Raw genomic sequence first — 24,629 nt, forward strand, 5'->3', positions numbered from 1 at the left:
ATGAAGAAGAGTCACTATAAGCTCACTTAAATTATCAACCCTTGCCCCCTCCTCCCTTGAGTGTGCCTTTTTTGCAAGTTATATTAATTAAATACCCGCTTAACATAGCCTCAAGCACAGAGATCTCCTGCAGCCTTTCAGTCTTAGGGCTCACCTCAGGCACCAATAACCCATTATGTCCTATTTCCACAGAGTTAGGAGAGAGCACTAAGATGGGCCCACATGCCTGCCACCCTTCACCCACTGTAATTTAAAAAATCAATCAGACAGCTTATATCTAATCTCTGTAGGGTCAACATATGAATACAACTGAAAACCCAGCCAGGCGCTTCCCCATCAGATAGAACCACATATCACAGTTCATACCCTATGGAAAGTACACCATCAACTTTGCAATCCAACACCAGCATTGCATAGACTGTGATTTCCAAAAATACTCATTCAAATAGAGTCTTTGTTACAAAAGAGTCCTCTTTTACTGGTCGCCCAGATAGTGCCACAGTTGAGGCAATTTCAGTGCAGGACTTCTTATAGCCTACTTCCCAGCTTAAACCATAAAAATGTTAGTCTTATTGGTGTTTGTGGTGCTGGTATTTTCGGTAATGCGCCTGGATGGTGAGTGCAGCTCTCTCAGGATCACATGGGCCCTCTTCCGACCGGTGGGATGCGGGGGTGTTTCTACCACCTGCAGAGGAAGAGAGGAACATATGAACATGCGCAATGATGACCACCTTACAATTTTGACAGAAAAGGACACTCAAATACTGGGCCATAAAATGATTTGCCCTGAATTTCAAAATGGTTAAGAGAAAACACTAGTATTAGCAGCTGTACACCTAAATCGAAATATCGATTTACCTATCCTCACTTTTAACAAAGACAATTTTTGGGGAGGGGAGCCAGCCAATGCCATAAAATGGGGAACAGGCCACCAACCAAGATGGCACAGGTTTTCCTCTCTCCTCCCATTTAACAGATAGCGAGGGGGGCAATACAATCAAGTTTATAGTTTAACCAAAATCACCCTTTGGCCAATGAATTTATTGTCACTGAATCCATCTAAGCCTGCCTGATAACAGAAGACAACTGATCCATGGGACAGGCACTCCTCACAAAAAGCTCAGTCCCTGGGCATGCAGTGTTCACCAGTGGCGGCTCTTACGCTAAGGCGGAGGAGAGTCGCCCCACTGCTGTGCAGAGTGAAGTAAAGGAAAAATAAAATGATAATAACTTGAGGTTATTATCATTTTATTTTATCCTGCTGCGGCAGCTCTGCAGGACGTGGCAGGGCTGCTCTGACACAGGAGATGGGGTAGCGACGAGCACACTTTGCTAGTGCGCATGAATGTTTGGCCAGCCGTCTGGGGCCGGCCAAACATTCATGCGCAATTACCATGTTCTCCACCCAGGCTGCATTACAGCCTGGGTGGAGAACATGCCCAGGCTCCTATTCCCTGGCTGAGCGCCGAATTGTGGCACTCAGACCAATCACAGTTGTGATTGACTTAGGGGAGCCTGGGTGCTTACCAGTCACAACGCTGCATTGCAGCGTTGTGATTGGCTTAGGGAGCCTGGGTGTGCTTCTTGATCCTTCTGGTGGTGCTGAGCAAAGAGGGATGGAGAAGAGACACTGCGGTACAGTAAGTTTTGTTTTTTTTTAAATATTTTTTTAATTATTTTAATTTTCCTTAACCTCCCCCCACCAACACCCGCCCTCCCATCCCCAATCGGTGCCGGCCGTGTCTAGTGTTCAGAAACAGCTGAATATACTGGGCATTCACTGTTAATAAAAGTCTAAGAGTTTACAAAGGGATAAGTGCACTGGGTATGTGCTATTCACAAAGGGGGAGAACATAGTGCATTCCCTATTCATGTAGGACAGTGTATCCGAGCATACACTTTTCATGCAGAACAAGTTATTTACCTTCGGTAATACTCTTTCTGGTGGATACTCTATCTGACTGCAGATTCCTCACCTTTTGAATACACCCAGGCACCAGAATGGATTTTCTTTCAAGAAATTGCTCATGCGTGCATGTAGGTGGTACCATCGGATCGATAGTGGCCTCGTACTACCTACGGAAGTGATGGTGCAGAGCTGTATATAAGTGCTGCCCCTGAATATTGATTTCAGTTTATCTTGAACTCTCCCATGCCGTCAGACAAGGATCAACAGTTTGGGGATGGCCGTGTGCCAATTATACTTTGGGACCATTTTACAATCACAATCACAGCAGTCTACTCCACAGATCGGGAAGAAGGGTGGTGAGGAATCTGCAACTATATTGAGTATCCATAAGAAAAAGCGTTACAGAACCTAAGTAACTTGTTCTTCTGATGGAAACTTTTAACTTCATATTCCTCACGTTTTGATTGAAGCCCCTCACATTACCTCCCGAAATATGGAGGGTCAGAGGAGCACACTCACACCGAAATGTAATGCAGTACAGGGTGGGTAAAATGGCCTTCTCTGAGGACTTGTCTTTTGAGGCAGTGGTGTTTAGTGAACTAATGAACGGAGGCCCACATAGTAGCATGGCAGATAAGGGACTCCCTCGCCAATGCTCTTGATGCAGCCGGGCTCTGGTGGAATGAGCCCATAGACCGTCTTGGTCAGTGCATAGCATCTTTATGAAAAGGGTGATCCACCTTGACAGGGTTTGTTTATGCACCACCCTCCCCGTCTTAGCACTGGCAAACACCGCAAACCTTCTGGTCATCCTCCTAGTACTTTCCAATACACCATGTAAAACCTGAAAGCTTTATATTGGCCAAGCCGATGAAGCCTCTCTTGCACTGACCGTACCTGCAGTTCACTGATACACTGCACAGCAGTAATTGTGCTAAGAATCACCATCTTGGTGGTGAGTCGTCGCAGAAAACAGCTTGTGCGTGAGCTTGAAATGCATGCACATTAGAAACTTCAAGGACCAAGTGAAGGTCCTGTTAGAATCCGGGTTCTCTGGTTGGCACGGGTAGGTACTTGTGACAAGCAGGGAACCTTTCCTCTAGTCAGGGTCCTAAAACAACCCCTGCTCACCCTCTAGGTAGCTTGGCGCGAGCAGACAAGGCTTATCTCAGAGCGTTATAGGTTAAGCATTTGTGAACACATACAGTAACCAAGTGACAACACTACAAATGGACACCACACAGGTTTTTATATTAAAAATAAGGATTCTTTATATAGAGTTACAAAAGACCATTAAATGACAGTTCTTAAATGCGACACTTTAAGTCAATGTACCTTTTAGATGCGACACGCAGGGCAACGAAAGTGTTGCAACGATGCTGATGCGATGAAGTTTTTGGTGCAAAGAAATAAAGACGTGAAGATCTTCCGGATGCGTTACGCTTCTCCGATGTTGCGAGAAGACTCGACTCGATGCGTCAGCTGCAGCGGCGTTACCCTTTACGCGATGCGACGACAGCGGCCTTGGCAGCGGCACTCTTCTCCGACGTTTGCGAGACGCTTCCGCTCGATGCGATGTTGCAGCGGCGACACCCCTTTACGCGATGCAACGACAGCAGCTTCGACGGCGGCATGCTTCTCCGTGGATGCGAGGTGCTTTTCTTGATGCGGTGCAATGCGACAGCTACGATGGCTGCGATGGCGACACGCTTCTTCCTCGATGCGAGACTCTTCTCTTGATGCGGTGCGATGCATCAGCTACGATGGCTGCGATGGCGACACGCTTCTTCGGCGTTGCGAGACACTTCCGAAATGATGCGAGACACTTCCGCTCGATGCGATGCTGCAGCGGTGACACCCTTTGCGAGGTGCGACGACAACAGCTCTGACGGCGGCACGCTTCTCCTTCTTGAGTCGCGCTTCCATCTCCTTGCGACACGCAGTCCCTCAGAAGGCCCAACAACAGCAGCAGGCACTTCCAAAGAACTCTGGGGAGCTGGGGGGTGAAGTCCACTGGTCCTGGGACTTCGTTCAGGGGCAAGCTCAGCACAAGGCCTTGGAGATCTTTTAAACACAAGTTGAAATAAAGTCTTTGTAGTCTTTCTCCTCTCCTTTCAGCATCAAGGCAACCACTGCAGGCCAATCCCCCAGGTCAGGGACAGTACTCCTCCTTACAGCTTTCCCAGTTCCTTCTCCTCAGGCAGAGGTTCTTCTTGTCAAGCAGGATCTAATTTCTTGGGACCAGGGTCCCAATACTTATACCCCTAATTCCTTTGTTCTTCTGGGGTAGAGGGGCCCTTGCCCAGTCCAAACCAGTTCCTGAGCACTTTGTTGACATGACTCTGACTTTCTATTCAGGGTGCAGGGCAGAGACATCAGCCGCTCCACAGGAGGTGGAGCCAGCATTGTGGTGGCAGAGCACAGCCCTATTCAGAGTCCAGGTGTACTCCTCCCACCCATCTGGATGTAAATCTCTCTATTCACCACCAGGCTACCTAGCCCTGCCCCTCTGGGTTTCCCCAGCCCTGTCACTCACACAAACCAGATAGGCAGATACACATCATAGCAGAGGCGGGCTGAAATGGTTAGGCAATGAAATACCAACTTTCTAAAAGTGGCATTTGCAAACACAGAATATTAAAATAAACTTTACTAAAAGATGTATTTTATTATTCTGAGTTCAGGCATACTAAACTCGATTTTCTACCATGTTCCCTGGGTCTGTTAGGATCATAGGATGTAACAATTCTAACAGCCCATTCTGGCCTATGGAGAACAGGTAGCCTTACAATAGTGAAAAACGAAAATGGCTGTAATTCACTATTAGGACATGCCACACACATCAGGGCTTGTCCTACCTTATGCTTACAATGCACCCTGCCCTTGGGCCTACCATAGGGGTGACTAATATGAACTTAAGGGAAGGTTTAGGGACTGGGAAGTGGGTGCACTTACCCAGTCAGCATGACAGTACCAGACTGCACGCAGGTTCTGCAATGGCAGACCTTAGACACATTTTACTAGGCCGCTTCTGTGGGTGGCACAACCAGTGCTGCAAGCCCACCAGCAGCATTTGTATTTACAAGCCCTGGGCACTCCTGGTGCACTTTACTGGGGTCTGACAGTAAACCAAGTAGGTAAATCATGAAATCCAACCAACATATACATTTTAAATAGGGAGCACTTGCACTGTGGCACTGGTTGGCAGTGGCACAGTGCTCTGAGCAGCGAACACCAGCAAAACACATGAGGCACAGCGACAAAAAGTGGGAGGGAGACTCACGCCAAGGTGCCAGGTCTAACAGGTCCCATTGAGGCCCATGAAAGGCGTTTGTTGGCACATGGAAGAAAGTCCTTGGAGAAATCTTGCCACAACTGGTAATTTCAATAACGAAGGCTGATTGGGCAAACACAAAAAGGCCAAAAAGGCGACAATAAAACCTTTAACTGTGGAACTGCAAAGCTTTGCTGGAACAAAGAAAAGAAAAGAAAAGAAAAACAACAAAATATCAGATAACTTGTCCAGTAGAGGATCAAGCAGACACAGGATAAGTACACCCGTCATGTACTTTTCATGACGAACTGTGTGTGTTACAGATGCACTATTTAGGAAGGCCTCAGTACTCTGGGTTTGAACAATTTACGAAGGGCAGAGTATCCTGGGAATGAACTAATAAGGATAAGTCTTCTACGTGAAAGATGGGCTATTCATGAAGATCAGAGTACCACAGACATGCAATATTCACGAAAGGCCGACTACCACTGGCATGTACAATACTCAACGGGGAGTACTCTAGGCAAGCATTAGTCAGACAGGGCTAGCTACAAAGGGCATACAATGTTCAGGAAGGACTGAGTACTTCCTATACAGCACTTAAAAGATCAGAATTCCCTGGGTGTACGCTTTTCAGAAATGACCAGGACCTGCAGTATTAATGACGAGTGAAGTGCCTGGGTGTTTAGTCTAAACAAAGGATTGAGAACAATGGCCATGCAGCATTCATGAAGGGATAAGCACCTTGGTTTGCACTATTAATGAAAGGCAGAGTACATTGGGCAAGCACTATTGACCAATGGCCAAGTAAATAGGGCATGCAGAATTCATGAAAGACTCCTTAGTACCTGGGTATGCACTATTCATAAAGGGCTGAGTATACTGGGCATGGACTATTCATCGGGGGCCGAGTACACTGTATTCACACTATTTCGAAGGGCTGTTTATGTGGGTATGCAGGATTTATGAAGGACAGTGTACCCTGAGGAATGCACTTTTTACAAAGGGCCGAGTACACTGGGTTAGCACTAGCCATGAAGGATGAAACAACTGGCATTCACTGAAAGGCTAAGCATACTCCGCATGCACTATTCAGGAAGGGCTAGACACTCAGTGTTCACTATTCACCATGGGCTAAGTACTCTGGAATTTACTATTCATGAAGGGCAGAGTACCCTGGGCATGCACTATTCAGGAAGGGCTGAGTGCCTGTGTGTGCAGTATTCATGAAGGACAGCGCACCCTGCGTATGCACTTTTTACAAATGGTGCAGGACACTAGACAACCACTCTTCAGGAAGGATGAAGCACCTACGCCTTCTTTATTAACGATGAACTAAGCATACTATGCATCTACTACGCACGAAGGACTAAGCGCCGCAGTTTTCACTACTCATGAAGGCCTACGTTTCAGGTTCCACTATTCACAAAGGGCTGAGCACCCTGAACATGCACTATTCATGAAGAGCCGAGTACCAAAATATACTCTACTTAGAGAGGGAAGACTACCTTGGCGGTGAACAAAAGACTGAGGCCCATATTTACTAAGCCCTTGTGCTGCCATGGTGTCATACATGGCAACTCAAGGATTTAAGTGATATTTACTAAGCAACACAAAACCACCTTCTGTGGCTCCATGTGGCTTAGTAAACCCAGAGTAATGCAAGGCAGCGCAAGTCACTGCCTTGCATTACTCTGCCTTGGGAAGGCGTTCCTTGAGTGGAGTGTGGGCACTCCCACTCATCCACCAATAGATGTTAGAGCATTCCCAGATTTACTCAGGGTAGCAAACCTGGGAATGCGTCAAAAAGCTATGCCATTCCAACAGAGGCATACAAGGAGAAATATGTTTATTTCTCCTCATTATTTCTTCTTTCTACGTGTGCTGCATTCTGCAGCGCACATCAAGAGGGGAAAATGCCTCTGAGGATTGTTTTTGAGCAGTAAGGTGTACCATGCTGCAAGGGTCCCAGCGTTGGCGCTAGGCAGTTGTCAGCGCGCCAGCGCAGAGAGATAGCAGGAATGTGCCATATCGTAGAAATTATGGCGCATTCCTGCTCTCTCCAATGAACACAGCCCAACAAGGTGTCTTACTGCATCACGCCAAATGTTAGTAAGTCTGGGCCCGAGTCCCTAGGCATGCACAATCCATGAAGGATGGAGTATCCATGGATGGTACTATTCACCAAGTGAGGAGGGCCTGAACAGAAACCGATATTCGGGAAGGGCTAAGCACTTGGGCACGCACTAGTCATGAATGCTGGTAATATGCATGAAAGGCTAAATAACTAGGTTTGCTATACTCAATAAGTAGAGTTTCTTGCAAGTACTACTCAAGAAGGGCAGTGCACCTGGGTATGTACACGTCACACTCTCTTATGCGAGAGTAGTCTTGCAGAGTTCCGCCATTATTTACCTAACTGTAGGTCAGAGTCTACAGCTTTTCGAATGTGCTTCTGAGTGTTGCCTGTAATTTTTGATTATTTTTTTTATGTGAGTTCATACCTTGCTCAGGTTTTTAGGTCTCGGCTGGCGATAGCAGCGCGCATATGCTGCTCTCAGCATCCGAGAGCTTCTTGAAATCAATATGGTCGAGAAAGGGGACTTGAAGCAACGCACCTCTTCCCATTGGCTTGCGTCATAGCTTAGGCTAAACGCAGGCTTCTCATTGTAAAGGAGGCTTCTTAGTCCCTCCTTGTTGCCGCCCTGTCCACTTTTGGCCCCGCCCACCGGGATTTGATCTTTTACTGGCGGCGTTAGACTATGGCCTTTAATTACAGGGTAAGCACTATTTGTTTCCCCTTCCGTCTGTCTCTCTCCCCAGGTAGACTCTTCCCTCTGTCTCTCTCAGAGACACAGCTGCTTGTACTACTTCCCCCTGCCACCCGAAGCGTACCGCTGGTTCATGTGGGTTATAATCTCGAGCCACTATTCCTCTCCTTGTGCAATCTCTCCCTGTGTTAAGGTCGACTTGGCCGTCCTCTTTCTTAAGCCTTTAGCTATGTTATGTTCCGTGCAGACCCATGCTAAAACTCACCTCCTTTTGCAGATCACTACTTCCCAAACAACACTCACCTTAATATCTATGTTAGGCCCCTCTTTAAACCCCACATCTTTCTTGAATTTTGTCAGGAAGGCTGGTACAGCGGGACGCACAAACGCTACTTGGCTTTTTTTACTCATGATGGAACAAAACAAAGTCACTCGTGGTCCATTGAACGTAATGCCCTGGGTAATAATTCAGTCGGCAAGCGAACAGAATGAGTCACGTGACAAAGATGGAAGGCCATGACCGTTTAACTTTAGTAGAAATCGTGGTGATAGAAGTCGACAATCTTTCTTGCAAATAGTGTTTAGAGCGGCCATCTTTGAGAGTGAATACTCCCTTAACATCCACGATGTCGCATATAAGGCCTGCTCAATACAACGAGATTTCAACATCCGTGTTAGCTTCCATTAGTGAGCAAGGGGACAGCATAATATTGAATACGAGATTGTCATACTGAAAAAACAAGTTTGATGCGTATATAATGTCTATCAAAGTGACTCGAACATTTTTTTTTCTGTGCTACTCTCTTTATGAAGGAAAGTCATCCGTACCCTGTGATAAGAGGGGGCGACAACCACATTAGGGACAGGCTCCATAACCTGCCCTGTGTGTTAGGCCTATAAAGGACCCCTGGACTGTGCAGTCAAGTCAACAATCCCCCTGCTTGCTGAATACAAATAAATGCACCTTCCCAAGATCTTCTGTGAACCTTGTTGATTTAGTCTTTCTTTTATGTCTACTGTAAGACAGTTATCCGAACATGGCAGCGCAGGAGCAAGCTTCAAGGGAAGTGTTCTAGTTGCTTGCTTTAAGGGGCGGTCTGATCTGTAGTTTGCTCTACTTTAGTGCCAAATTTAAAGATTGCCATCTTACCGGACCCGCGTTCTGTTTATTGATTGTGGTATTAAGGGATATTTGGACGAGGTTTCTCCTGAGTTTACAGTCTGGATGGCACCCGTCACTAAATGTAGGCCCGGAGAGGTGCTCATGGTGTCATGAACATGTCGGAGTTTGCAAGTAAGCGCAGTCTAGTGAAGAACTATGTGTTGAAAAAACTAGAGGTGCTGTCACTCATATCTTCTGTCAGTTGCACGTGTAGTTTCTCATAAAGATGAAATATTCTACAGTCGGTGAGAAAATGTCAAAGTGACATCAGATTGTGATTTAAGTAATTCGGCCCTGGACTTTTGTTTACATGAGACTTCCTGTGTCCAAACAATTTACAAGTCCTTGAGGTATTGAGACGGGGACTTGCAAACCAGGGCTCAAAGCCGAAGAGTCAGTCTTGAACCAGGATCTGACTGGTACAAGGTATTCCCTCTGCACGGCACCCCACCCCCTCACTGTCCAAAGTTGCCAAGTTTTCAGTCTATGTGTGACATTTGCATGTTTTCAGTGTCCTCGTGTGTGATACTTCAATGCCTTATGTCATATGTCACTTTCTGAGGGAGAGTAAAGCGGTTATGTCAGTGTAGAGAGAGACGTTACACAGCAATGGTATAGAAATAGTCTTGGAACAGTTGCAACGCTCTTTAAGTGCTTATGCAGTTACACAAATGGCTTTCCTTTACGGACATGATCGCCCTGAAACATTAGTGGTGTTATTTTAAATAATATAGATGTATTTTATTGGGAGCACTCCAGTTTGTTTAAACTGTGTTATTTTCAAAACCTACTTCCCTTCTTTTCAGTGATGAGAAATGATGATTCTCAGTATTCCGCTGAACATGAAATGCAGCTCTGCCAACTTAAAAAAAATCTCTTTGGGGTGTGTGTTCTTGGAGGGGAAGGGACTCATGCTAAGTATTGCCTGAGAGGCACTTATGCACACATCAAGCCTCACCCCCCCCTTCCTCACCTAAAAAGAAATCTTGATAAACCATCCGATGTTCAGGGGTGTTTTGACACTGCTTAATAGTTATATCAGCTGCTTACAGTCTCCAAAGACAAGCTGGAAACTTACTCAGTGCTGGGATTTCCAGCTGACCACCCTTGCCGCTGTGTGACATTGGTCCTTCACCAGGTGACTGTGAAGCGAGCAGACCTGGAAATCGCTGTGCGGGTTTGTTTAGTAGTGGGAACAAGTGTCCATTTAGAGGAGAATGAGCAGTGGTTGCCTTCTCTGAGTAATTGAATGCCAGGTCTGGTTGCTTAGTGCACTAATGCATCCACTATAGAAACCCGTGTTAAACCATGGTCATGCACAGGCCTTTAAGTGGGCCGGGTCCTGCCGTTGTCTCTTGACTGGGGGAGAATGTCTGCATTGTCAGCATTCCGTCCATCATTTGTTTGTTGTAGAGCACCGGCAGTTCTAAAAAGCAGGTGTCGAGACGGGTCCCTATCAGGCTCTCCATTTTTGCCATCACCCTCCGAGTGGAAAAAAAACCTTAACTCTGCAGCAGTACCACCCTTCACTGTCTTTGGGGTAACTTCGAAGAGACTCGTTAAAGTTCTTCACAGTTTCATCACTTCAGAACTGATGGATTGTCATATTATATTCAACTAAGTCATAGTTTCTGCTTATGCAACTAGTGACCATTGACAAAGCCAATAGCTTTGGCTAGCTGCAGGTGTAATATTACTTGCATTATATATCTGGGTGCAATGACAGAAGCAGCAAAATACCAGCCGGGCATCACACTATCCTAAGCACAGACTTGTAAGCCAAACCCCTTAACTACATTGACCACGCCCCTTTGAGAGACCCCCACCCCCAGTTTTTCCTCCCACTTCAAGTCCTGGTCACGCGTACAAATCCTGACGGGTACATCCAGCCGTTCATCCTTCGAAAGCGAGTGTAGTGAGTACCATTGAATTGGGAAACTATAAACGCTTGTTGTTCAGAGGTGTGGCGCCAGGGCGACTGACTCCTGAATCTGGGGATCACGGTTCGATCCCCGGCGGCAGATTAGCCCAGCACCATGTGACTCTGGGCAATAGCTTGCTTAATCTTCCCGACGGCCCACAGCGCCTAGAGACCCTTACGGGTGATTGTTCGCGCTTTACAAATGTGGATTATTATAGTATAAAGTTGTCCCAAGGGTAAACATGAAATTTACAAATCTTTTGTGTTATTGTATAGTTTAAAGGGACACTGTTTTCCAGTAATTATTTGAGCGTTGCACTTGTGAAATAGAAGCCTTCAAAAAGTTTGTTGCAACGATCGGGTCTTAGCGCTGTCTCACTCAGCCTCCAATCGCCATTCTAGCTTCCCAGCAGGGCTGTGTCCCGGTGCCGCAGAAATCAGTAAGGGTTTAGACGTGCTGCAGGCATTTCTCTTTACCACCCAGAAAAGCTTCCACACAAGCTACACTACTACCTGAGAGCGGCACCTTGTGGTTTTGACTGGCGTACACTGATCACAAGTAGCTAGAATTTGTGTTTAAGATTGACTCGTCCAACCCCAAGGCCTTTCTACAAACAGGATGCATTTTGCTTGTGAAGTCAAGATTGGAACTCTATACACCATCTTGGGTATCATTGCTCGGCCCTTATGTAGGAGGAGCGCAGTTTTTTCTTTACACTGTCATTTGTACTCCTGTTTCTCAATTGTTAATTAATGACTACATGTATCAGAATGTACAAGACAGACTTGGGCTGGATTAGCTAGACACATATGGCATAGGACATTTAGCAGCTCCGAATGGGCCCTATTTAACCCAGCGAGAAAATGTAATGTGTAGTGATTTATTTCCTAATGGAAAGCAGCACCCAGCATTTTGCTCCAGAAATGGTGACATGGTTCACAATTTATTTAGTACTGAAAATTAATGTATGGCATTTTATTGAATACCACAAAGGAACATGCACTGATTTCACCACATAATAGAACAAGCATTGAAAATGCAATAGGTCTCGCCTTTGATTAAGTTAAAGCCATTTGCTTTGCTGATGGAATTGAATAGCAAAGCAAATGGCTTTAACTTAATAAAAGGCGAGACCTATTGCATTTTTAATGCTTGCTCTTGTAGGAAGTCGGATCCTTATCTCACCAGTAACTCGTGATCATTTTACCTTGCTTAAGTTTTCCTAGTGAGTGACAACGCAAATTACACCAGCGTACAAAGTACCCACGATTTTCAGACGGAAGCCCATATTGCTTGAAAGTTTGCAAGAGTCACATATTTTCAGTCGTTTTTGAGAGGCACATCCTATGTTCATAAGAATAAAATGTGCGCACCCCTAATACCAGCTAAGCAGAGCGGCACTACTTTCATGGGCACGTAGGGGTGTGACAGGTTCAGTAGAGAGCTCGTCGGCCACAACAGCGCCTCATTTCGGCTTCAACAAGAGAAAGGGGCTTTGTGTTCTGTACAGGGGCGCAAGGAGCTCTCGTGCTCCCATGACCTTTGAGCGTGCACCTTGCCCTTGAGAGACGTTCAACGGTCACTTACGGCACACGGTGGCACCTGAAACACAGCCAGGGTACCTAGAAGGGGGGCTGGGATTATACTCGCCTTCACCTTCTCTGGTGGTCGCGCGGGAGGTTGTGCTGGTCCTGCGAGAGCGGGCACCTCTCTGGGGAAAGAAAAAGAAAAGGAAGACATGAGGTGATTTTCAGGCCCTACTCAAAATGAAATCAACGCAGAAGGGGATATTCATCACTTAAGTAATGTTTGTTACATTCTACTTAATAAACGTCTAACTGCACAAGATGCATGCCGTCCATCTGTTACTTGCAGTCTTGCACAGCTGCCTCTCTCACAAAATACCTGGGGGCAGATTTACAAGAAACTGACGCATCTGTATAGATGCATCAGTTTCCCTGCGCCTGCGTGAAAAACCCTTGCGCCACCATAGATGCGCCATCTTTACAATACGGTGAACTATGGCGCAAGGATTGACAGTTGCGTCAGAAATTATGACGCATCTGTTGGCGGAAAAGTCACGCGTTGCTGGAGTTGTGTCGCAAGCACGACACAACTCCAGCAATGCGTGTTGTGGCCTATTTCCAATACACCGTGTGTCACTCCTTACGCCTGCTTCAAGCAGGCGTAAGGTTTTGATGCAGTGGCATCCTGAAAGTCACGCAGTGAAACCTTGTAAATTTCACTGCGTCACTTTTACGAGGCTTTCCTGCGTGGGAACGCCTACCCTGCATACATTATACCTGACGCGGGTATAATTTCATGCAGGGCTTTACAATGTGACGCATCTCACTAGATGCGTCACGTTGTAAATTTGCCGCATTTTTCACGCCGCCTTTGCATCACAAAAGTGACGCAAGGCAGCGCAAAAGTGTTGCAAGGGGCTTGTAAATCTTCCCCAAGGTATATAACACTCATGGGGACTCCGCGCATGCACTATCCATGACAGGTGCACTGCCCATCTCACACAGACTCTTACTCACAATGCTTCCGCCAGTTACCTCAACAGCCCTCCTACTAAGCGCTGCGCTAGTCCCCTCACACACAGTGATCCTGTTATCGGCACAGTCCTCTCTTGAACGTAAAGCTTCGGTATTTGCTTTATAAACAGCCCTCTCTCACAAACAGGATTCACATCCTTTTTACCTGCAAATCCCCTCACACGAACAATGCATGTTCCATTCTCTGTCCCCGAACACAAGCATGCGGTGCTCGCGCCTGTGACCTGCACAGTTCTCTCTTACAATGATCATGCTACCTGCAGAACTCCCTCACACACACTGATCCTGTGCAGCCCATTCTCACACACACACACACACACTGAATGTGTGTGGCAGTTAGCTGTGCAGCCCTCTCACACACACACACTGATTTTGCGTGGCAGTTAGCTGTGCAGCCCTCTCTCTCTCTGAAACACACACACTGAATGTGCGAGGCAGTTAGCTGTGCAGCCATCTCTCTTTCTCTCTCTCTCTCTCTCTCTCTCACACACACACACACACACACACTGAATGCGTGTGGCAGTTATCTATGCAGCCCTCTTCCTCTCTCACACACACACACTGAATGCGCATGGCAGTTAGCTGTGCAGCTATCTCTCTCTCTCACAGACACACACTGAATGCGCTTGGCAGTTAGCTGTGCTGCACAGGGTCGGAGTGGGATCACAATTTGGCCGGGGCACTGTCGATTAAAGTGGCCCACATTCGAGGTGAAGATGGTGTGAGTTCACATCATCACCTGGCCCTGTGCAACAATCACTGGTGGCACCCCCTCTACCCACACATCAAACTATGCATTTTTTTCTTTGGTGGGGTCTGTGCTTTCACAGCTGTGTACCCGCATAATTTTGATAGAATCACAATTTCACTTGGTCCATATGTGACCATTATTCTGTCTCCAGAGCTGTCAGCCATGCAGTGGGCACGTGTTCCATCTGATCTCCCTAACAGGGAGAGAAGTGGACATGGGATGGATGAGAGAGTGCGGGATAAGGAGGGAACACACAGGAAAGGGGGTACCCACTGGCCCCCATGTAACCAATTCTCTCTCTCTCTCTCTCTCTCTCTCTCTCTCTCTCTCTCTCTCTCTCTCTCTCTCTCTCTCTCTCTCTCTCTCTACTTGCAGAGAGGCCAATGAATAGATGATCATGTAATTTGGATACTTTTCTGACCCTGTGGAAAGCACTGACAAGGACATACACTGGTTTCAGTCTCAGCTCCACAGCTCTAAATCATGTCCCATCCTCAACACCCATTCACACTCTAAAGTTACATTTTACAAGACTCATATTACATGAAAGCCAAAACTACAGAAACTCATCAGAGAAAGAGCAATACTACTACAGGTTAAGGGAGCATACCCCAACATGATCCAAAACGGGTGAAATGTAAAAGAAGACTGCCTGATTGTCTTGAATTACTGTAAGGGTTCTTACAGTCTTTGCCGAGAACCAGATCAGAGTTTTTTATTTGCAAAGTTAAAGACTTTAATATAAGACAGCATAAAATGACATTTCAATGGCAGGCTGTATTTACTTGAAGTGCTTAGCATTGGCAGGGCCCTTCCCTGCACACACCACAGTCAGAAATGTAACAGTAAATGCTGTGGCTCTCCTGGTCGTTTCTCTCGAGGCAAAAACACCCTGCATGGTAATTGTGGAGTCACAAGGGTCTCGTGCTCCCATGACAGGCCAATGACATCTCTGGCCCTCTTCCGCACACAATTTGCCTGCCCTGCTGCGCACCAAAAGAAAGACAAGCAAGCCGGTTATCTTTCTAAATAACAAACTGCTGCTGCTGTCGTAATCTTTCTTCAGGTGTGAGGAGTGGCGTGAGCGCTCCCACACAGCCTCTCAGCTCAAGGACAGAAAGATGGGCGAGTTGGCACGCACCTTGCTAGCTCCAAACCATGTGTGCTTTAAGCGCCCCACCCCAGCTTGGCCCCTCGGAGCCCTGCCTGGCCCCCGCAGCGAGACCCATTCTTCCTCACCCACTATACCCTGAATGAGAAGGGCTGTGGGCGACGTGTCAAATGAAAACACTATTTCTGGGCTGCCTGGGCCCCGGGGCGGCCGAGGTGAAAATGGCTCAATGGCCTGAGCAACACCTGGCCCCCAAGGAGGCCGATTCTGGCACACAATCCCCCGCTCCCCAGCCCACAAACAGCGTTATTGCTTGGCAGGGCAGGGGGTCAAGGAAAGGCCACAGCTGATAATCGCTGAACAGCCGTATCACATGGCTGACCAGCGAGGCTGCTTTACTATCCCTGTCCAGTGCCCTCTGTGGACTGGGAAGGGAGGAAAAAACAGCCCACAGAGGGCACTGAAACACCGGCCCTTCGGCCAATGCCCGAGTGCCCACAGCACCAATCCCTCCCTGGCTGTGCAGCCCTCTCACACACACACACACCTGAATGCGCATGGTAGTTAAGCCCTCTCTCACCCAGTACAACTGTTCCACGCACAGCCCCTCTCACAATCAATGCACGTTGTCTGCAAAGCCCCCAGCTGTAGCAATGCTCCTATCATTATCAGCACACTCCCTCCCACACGACGCTCCTCTGATACCGGCGGAGGCTCGCGCACGCGCTCCCGCCCGATACCTGGACACGGGAGGTCACTGCTGTTTGTCAACCTGAACCCACGCAGTTAAAACGGGTAACTCCGCACCTGGCCACGTCGGCCTGCTTCAAGGGCGCCACGTATCCAGAGCCACGCGTTCTACTCTTCGAAGCTGCAGGATACGTCGTCATCAACATGTTGATGACACCAAGCCCTGGCCTGGCTCAACATTCTGCCTCTGAAGGAAACTTTCTTGCCATTCAATACACCGGAAAATCTCCAGAGGCGAATGTCTAATCATCGCCCGAACAAAAGAGTTACTTTCATCTCCCTAAAAGAATCCAAACTGCTTGTTCGATGGTGGATTGACTTCCCAAATAGTAGATTTTTTTTGTTGATAATGCCAAACTCTTATCTTTCAACCTCAATATCGACAAACCACTGATCTGGCCAAGAGCGCATTTTACCAGCTTAGGCGCTATCTGGCAGTTTATTCCTGAGCAAAACTTGAAGGTCATAGTTCAGTCGCCTGGGCTTTCCAGACTGCATTATGGGGATTAATTTCTCATTGCATTATCAAAGGCTCATCAACTGTGCACAATGGGGCAGCTCAATATTTTTCTTAATACAAGAAATGTGGCCACAATGCACTTATTAGTAAAATACTGCGGTGGCTTACCTGTGAAGTAGGAGCACACGTTAAGACGCCTACAAAACCACCAAAGCCCTACACAGGTCCACACCTTCCTACTTGGCTGATAAATCGAAAATCTCAGGCAGTCAACCGGGATTAGAAATGCAGAATTCCTTCTCCTTTAGCCTCCTACATTAAAAACAGAATGGTATACGCAGCAATCCTTCTCTGGCAGCACCACAAGAATTTGGAATTCCCTTCCACAAGCTTTATTTACCACTATATGTCCTGCAACGTTTAAAAAGAAGTTGAATAACAACTGAAAACCAACCGAACTGGGCCCACACCTTACTACTATTCCAGGCTGAGGCCTTACAATTTATGGGGCTTATTTACAAGCCCCTTGCGCCACTTTTGCGTCACTTTTCCCATGTTAAAAATGACACAAAAGTGGCGCAAGGGGCTTGTAAATAAGCCCCTATGACTATAAATGTCGGGCAGGGACTAAGGTTGGGATGGAGGAGTTGAAACTTATGGGGATGTCAACACAGCCGAGATCCCCCACAATGTGGTTTATATGGTACACTGCTCATTTGTGGGCACTGTTTAGACATTTTGTCTAGTCAGTTTAATAATTTTGATTGCTATTATTCTTGGATCCGAATTTAGGGAGAGGGAGAAAAAGTAGACTGAAGAATGCATGATTTCATGCCACATACCTGCAGCCCTGATAAATTGCCCGCAATCACTAAATTTTGCCCCATGTGAGCCCGCCATACAACACAAAAAGTAGTACACTATAATGTCCGAGGCCTCTAAACCCCTTGAAACAAATTAGGGGGAAATTAGAGCAGCTAAAGCTAATATTTGTTTATTGCAAGAAACCCATCTCTTGCTTGGAGATAGCGCTAGGTTATAATCTCAACTTTGTCCCAACTAACATCGCGTAACTGCCACCTCTAAGAGAGCCCAGTGGCAATACTCCTTAGCACTATAATTCCTTCACTGAAAGGAAATATTAAATGGATAAATATGGTTGGTGGAAGATGGTTAATGGCCTCTAGAAGGGCAGCCCAGCGAATTTTGTGTCCATCTATGCCCCTAATAATGGACAGGAGTTCCTGAAAGACACCCACAAAATTCTTCTGAAATTCAGAGGAGGTTTCAATCTGGTTCTGAACGCCTCTCTGGACAGATCCCAACAGCGCCGCGGTAGAACCACAATGTTATCAGTCGAGAGGTGAAGTTGGGTGAATGACCGAGGCCAAGTGACTGCATAGCGCACCAGACACCCACTTTCCATAGGTTTTTCCCACTAGTCCAATGTGCACTACACATATGCCAGAATAAGCTCAATCCCATTAGATAAGAGCCTGGGGAAGCTGATCAACCTCTCTTAAGGACTGCTCCAAACATTTCGGGATCATGGCCTGTGGAACTCACACTTCAGAGAGAGTATAAGGTGGGATCTCTTCACCGAGGCTTCTTGCAACTGAATGATTCATTGCTAGTCTTGGCTGAAGTCCGTATGAAGCTTACAGAATACCTGGCCTTTAACAACACAGGAGAGTTAGAGGAATGCGTCATTTGGGATGACGTTAAGGAGACCATTAGAGGGACTCTTCAAGCAGCTGTAACTCTTAAAAGCATACATGTCCTCACGAGGGTGAAGTTAGCAATCGAACTGAAAGAGGCAGAACACCAACATAAAATGACCCCCCCCCCCCCACAAACAAGAAATGGAGAAAAGGAACAACCATAAGGGGACAACTCTGTACACTAGACATAGAAAGAGCAAATTATACACGGACTAGAATGGAAACGTGCTTTCACCACAAGGGAAATAAACTGGGCACTCTCCTGGCACATAAGTTGCAAGCCTCTGAGGCTCACCAAAGCCTTGGAGAGATCAAAGATGCCACAGGCATGATATGTCCCATGACCGACGCCAAGGGCTAGCCTGCCATACATAGTGCCAGTCTTTGTACACCAGAGGTTACATCTACCATGAGCAGCATATTTGGATTCACTCTCTCTCTAAACTCCCCTCAGAGTCCTCTGCGCTCCATATGCCCATCACAGCAGCTGAGGTCCTAAAGGCAATCAGGCAAATGAAATGTTCTAAAGACCCAGGGCCTGAAAGGAGCACAGCCCTGTTTTATAGGAGGTTTGCCCCAATTCCTCCTTATCTTGACCACGCTATACAGTGATTTAACTCCAAAGAATGTCTTCCTCCGAAGGGATGACCAAGGCCAGCATCAGATAGCTCCCCAATTCAGGAAACGACATAACACTCTTTGCTTAATCTGTTCCTTAAAATACTTGCTAGAATTCTGGCTGATCAGCTAGATAACTTCTTGCACGATTGAATACACCCCAATCTGTTTCATACTCCACCACACAGCAAGAGACAATACCAAAAAGGTCCTACACCTCATACACATCGCCAGGGAAAGGGGGAAGGAGGCAGTCGTCCAGACAATGAATGCAGAGAACGCGTTCGATCAGGTGGACTAGGAAATGCCGTTTGATGTCTTGAGCCTATTGGGCACTTGTTTCCTTGACAGGATCACAGCTCTTCGTCATAACCATATGGCAAGGATTACAATGAATGGCCAACCCTTTGGATTTCTACATATTACCAGAGACACTTGACGGGGTGCCTTCGATCCACACTTCTTTTTGACCACTTTCTGGAACTCCTTTTAGCAGAAAATCAGAGAACACCCCCAAATTAGAGCGATCACTTTGCCACAACACATTTAAACTATCTTCTTTTGTTGATGATATCCTCTTCATCCTCACCAAGCCTTTACAATCGTTTCACACCCTTATCCTCTTATATTAGAAATGTAAATCAGTACCAGGGCTTCAAATTATTATGACTATATGTGAAAGACCGGAGTTGGTGGGAGGAAATACCCTTATTATTAAATTAGCACAGGCAACTCCATTTCATGATACCAAGATATTCTCAAATACCTAGGATCCAGCTGACGCCCAAGCTGCAGGCCTGCACCAAAACAAATTTTTAGTCACTGCTGCAAGAGTCGAGGTCCACTTTGGCTGCCTGGAATACCACACACTCTTCTGGGTGGGTAGATAACCGAATTAAAGCTAACACTACTGCCAAAAATCTTGTAAATGCTCCAAATCCTAGCTCTTCCCCTGAGAAAAAAGGACATTAAATGGTTACACGTGGATAGGTAACCGCATTAAAGCTAACACTACTGCCTCAAATCTTGCATATGTTCCAAACCCTACACCTTTCCCCAGGAAAAGAAGACAAGCGGTTTGTTAGGCATATGACTGGGCAAACAGGAGGCCAAGATTACCTGCCAAAACCTGCATGAGACACTCAAAGGGCAGGGTTTTGGGGTTCTACATCTACTGTGCTACCACCAGCCTCCCACCGAAGATACAGGATTGAATGGCTGAAAGAGGAAACAAACAAGCACTGGTGCTTTATTGTCCAGAACTTAGGAGCCAGGCCATGGGGGGAGGTACCATTGGTCCCTGCGCATAATCAATGTCATCTTCTATGTCTCCCCAATAACTAGAGCTACAATAGGGATGTAAGACTCCATTGCAGAGAGGGATAGTCTACCCACTCTCCCATCACCTCTCATGGCGATAGTCAGCAAACTCGATTTGTCACCAGGCATGTAGACATTGAAGTTTCAAATCTGGAGGCAAAAGGATTACAAATGACGTTTTGAAATCATTATATATTAAACAGGGATATGGGATACCCGAGACTGAACGCTTTACATACCTACAAATTAGATACTGGATTTCCGGGATGGCATCAGAAATGGGTCTACTAGAGAATGAATGCATTAAAATAAATTCCTCCAACACCTTCCCTCTACCAAACACCTCGTGTCTAAAATATATGCTCTCTTCAAAGCAGCCAACTAAAACACGTAAGCTCCAATTCCAGATACAAGGGGAAAGGGACCTTGGTATTTCCCTTGAGGTAAAACAGTGGCTGGAAATATTTACTTGTACCAACAATTTTGCCCACGCTTAGGCAGAGACAGCCATTACTAAAACCTGTTCCAGCGGTACCTTACACCAGTGCTGCTCAATGTCATCAACCAGAACCCCTCTAACTCTTGCTAGGGGGGTTGTGGTGAGGTTGTCTCCCCGATACATATTCTTTGGCCATGCCCAGGACTGGAGGACTACTGGCACAGAATTGTCTTAGCAGTTTCACCGGTTCGCGGCTAACTATAGATCAATTGTCCGAATTTGCCCCTACTGGGCATAATAGAAGAAGACATATTTCCCCTACACTTCCTGGCAGACAAGCATATCTCACACCTAATTTTGGCAGCTAAAGATACAATTTTGTCGCTTTGGGAACAATCACTACTTCATTCTGTGAGCTTGGGCTACACAAACTTTGGTTGTTACTGGGCATGAAAAGGTCTTGTTGTGTGTAGATTTAGATTCCGTATATAGGTTTCCCGATTTATGCCCTTATATAGGTACAATTCATATTGCCCTTATTTAAGCATAGAAAATCCAGCCCTTATTTAGGCATTGTCCATGCTAACCAAATACAGGCATGGTCTCCTACATCCGTCCACCCACGTCACAACGAGTTCTTGGAAAACCAGACTCTTAAGCCTTTAGGAATTTCCCTTGCTTGGATATTGATTTCTCCAAGAACTCATTTATTATGCATGAACATCTATTCCTTAGGGCTTCATTCATGACGTTCCGATGCCCGACTTTTATGACAATATAGGCATTCCTAAACACCTTCAAGGTATAAATATACCTGCACTTGCCCTGGCAAACCACGGTTCCGGTACGGTCCAGCTCGACTGCCTACTTGCGGTTCACCACGGCAAGTTCGGAAGGAGATCGAGTTCCAGCCTGATGCACTGACCAGACGCTGTCATGCTCCTCGCAGAGAATCCAGCTCCAGTGTTTCTGACTCCCCTTGCGGGGTGTTAGATATCGAGTCCCGGAAAGAGATTTCAACCTCGCACATTCTAAGGTATGGAGCAGACTAGAACTTAGAGAAACTTTTGGCAACTCTTGTGAAAACTATAGCTATAGCTAGCTATACTTTAGAAAACAGCACCTACTTCTTACCTCGTACTGCACTTAGGTTAGGTACACTGGGGTAGAACTATTTAGAAGCATCAGATGAGTATTCACATTTTAGCCTGTGTTATTTATGTATGTATTTTATAAATATATGTCATAGCTACAAAGCATGCTATTGCAGTCTTATTTTATCTTACTGCTAACCCTGTACATATTGTACTTCGCAGCCGGTCTTACGATTGTAGCAGTTCATATCTCTTGCATGAGAAATAAGACTGTTCAATAAACCCTTTTTATTGAAACGCCTGTCTCTCTGTTTCTGTGCAGCTCTGTAGAAACGAAGCATACACGATTGACTGAGTAGAACTGTTATCTATTGTTTCCACGGTTCTGAGATTGTTCCGACTCTAAGGGAAACAAAGTTGTGGTGTTTATGCATTTGTCAGAAACTAATCCCTTCTTGTTTATTCGAGAAGTTTCTAGTGACCTCTTAGTTAGCTGGCACACAAAAGTAATTAAGTTTAATGTACTCGATAGAGACATACTGATCTCAGTCCTATGTCAAATCTATAGTGTATATTATTCCAATGCGCAGAGCCTATCAGGGGTATAGGAACTACACTACAGTCTCCTATGACTTAGCAGGGAGAATTAGCTACTTCAACAAATTTTAGAATCCAGTCCTTTCCTATTTGAATAAAGACTATAGGGGTGCCACATACCCTCAGTTGTTAAGGGCCCTAGGACACTTGATTATACGACAATCTCTCACTTTGGGTCACTGAGAGCCAGAACGAGTGAGACATGACACCTGTTTCAATTTAATGGTAGAGTTGTGAGTGGTAGATGGAGAGAACTGGGTGGGGTAGGGTACATTTGCCTAACTGTTTTTTGTGCACTTATAAAATGTCTACTAAACAATATTGAAACCAAAAAAGGTGAAAATTCTTCTTTTCCAAAAATACTTTGACTGATACTGAGAAAATGATCTACCCTTCTTCAATCAGAGCCCCATTGGCCCTGTTGGCTTACCGTGGATTGGACCATCAAATTCATCCCCACCTCAAATATTTCAATGCCCTCTGAATGTTTATAGCCTTCTCTATGTTTTTGAGACCCTCTCCCGGTTTCATCTTTTGACTCTTCTTGGTTCTTCCATTGCCTTGCTAGTCTTCTAGTCATTCCTTCTCCTACTGTAGCTTCTCTCTTATCGGTTGGTTGATTTTTACTGAAATTGCAAATGGGTTTTGTGGTTTTTGTAACCTACTTTCCTTTTTAGGTCTCGTCTGAGCTAGCGCTTTAGCGCTGCTCTCGCGAGAGCTTTTGTAAAAGGGGGATCTGGAAGTGCAAACTAGTGCTTTTCAGGCCTCCAAATACAGTGCATGTGCGCCGGGCGCGCGCACCATTTGGCAGCCTGAAGAGCACTGCCTGATCACTTTCGCGGACACAGCCACCATCTGTCTCCTTCGTCACGGGTCATTAAGTTGCATTCTCCTCTGCCTCCGCCCTATCACTTTAACTTTCACTTTCGTGGCTTGGCTTGTTTTACTGAATGAAGCGAGAGTGAAGTTGAATTTACAGCACAATGCTAAAGCCTTTTCTTCCTTTGCATCAATAATGTAGTCCAATGAATTACTCCCACAGGTTTTAAAAAATATTTTAAAGCGGATACTCTGAACATTGTTTTCTCCTAAAGTAGTACTTTCAAGTCCCCTATGAATGAGAAAGATGGGTATCTCTCAAAGGTATTCATCAATCACAGACACGTTTGCCTTGTTCTCTCTTGATTTCTTTTAATTTCTCTGCTGTGGTTAACTTTGCATTCCTGACCTCTGTCACAGTTTTCCTCTTGCTTTTGTTCCTTTGAAGCCCTTTGCTTACAGAGCTGCAAACAGGGAAGGCTCATAAACAACTGTCAACAACACCCCGAGGGGGTTCACAACGCCACTGTTCAGAGGCAAAGGTGTCACAAGGGACGGGCTTCCATTACAGACACGAGCATGGCACATGACAGACTCTGCCCCAGCCCATTCTGCCTTTTAAAGCCACTTCTCTATCCTGTGATGTCTGCTCTAGCCTCCATCGCCGTTCGGAGGCACTGGTTTAACATAATTAACATTGCCCCAGACCTGCCCTCCTTGCATATGACATACTGTCCTCACTACCGGCCTTTCAGTGGCAACATTTCGCTAGGTGGCGGGCTCTGAATCGGCCCTACCCACCTTTCGAAGACAGCGCTGAATATTTAACTGATTCCGCCACGTTAATTAGAAAGGGAATTTAGCATTTTTTCCAGTAAACGCACCTTCCTGCTGACGAGATCTGCTATAAAGAGCGTGCGCCGTAGTAAGATATGAATACCGGGAGGGCTTTACATGGCCCGGGTGTTGCCGGTGCTTAGCACCAGCAGTTCTAACACGCATTTGCAATGCAATAGGTCTCGCATTTACACAAGTTTAAGCTTTTGGCATTGTAAATGACAATGCCTTTTAGTTATGTTTTAAAAAGGAAAACAAAAATAAAAGGCATTGTCATTTGCAATATCAGTAGCTCGAACTCGCGTAAATGCGAGACCTATTGCATTGCAAATGCTTGTTCGTGAAGCTCTCTAATGCCCTTCACATGATCATCCATAGAGTCTTGTACTGAGGGGTGTGGGACATGTCTCCCCTCTTCAGGTGTTGTGGTAGAGGCCTGTCTCTGCACTGAACGGCAGAGGTGGGGCTCCCTGCCCATGCAAAAGAGAACTCCGCCTCCTGTGAGTTCTCTTG

At 46.1% G+C, this 24,629-nt stretch overlaps 1 protein-coding gene across 2 annotated transcripts in view; it reads right to left on the reverse strand.

The window, feature by feature from the left end:
- Nucleotides 1-451: 451 nt before the first annotated feature.
- LOC146856957 (uncharacterized) overlaps nt 452-24,629 on the reverse strand; it is a 52,555-nt gene continuing 28,377 nt past the window's right edge. The window contains exons 3-4 of one of the 2 annotated variants that reach the window (XM_085646783.1): nt 12,689-12,749; nt 452-685 (exon numbers count right to left, since the gene is read on the reverse strand). In XM_085646783.1, the coding sequence (XP_085502909.1) occupies nt 570-685; nt 12,689-12,749 (177 nt within the window). In that variant the 3' untranslated portion in view covers nt 452-569. The remainder of the gene's footprint in view (nt 686-12,688; nt 12,750-24,629) is intronic. The other variant, XM_085646782.1, reaches the window with a different exon arrangement.

This window comes from Triturus cristatus, chromosome 3_2, assembly GCF_964204655.1.
Source record: "Triturus cristatus chromosome 3_2, aTriCri1.1, whole genome shotgun sequence".
NCBI lineage: Eukaryota > Metazoa > Chordata > Amphibia > Caudata > Salamandridae > Triturus > Triturus cristatus.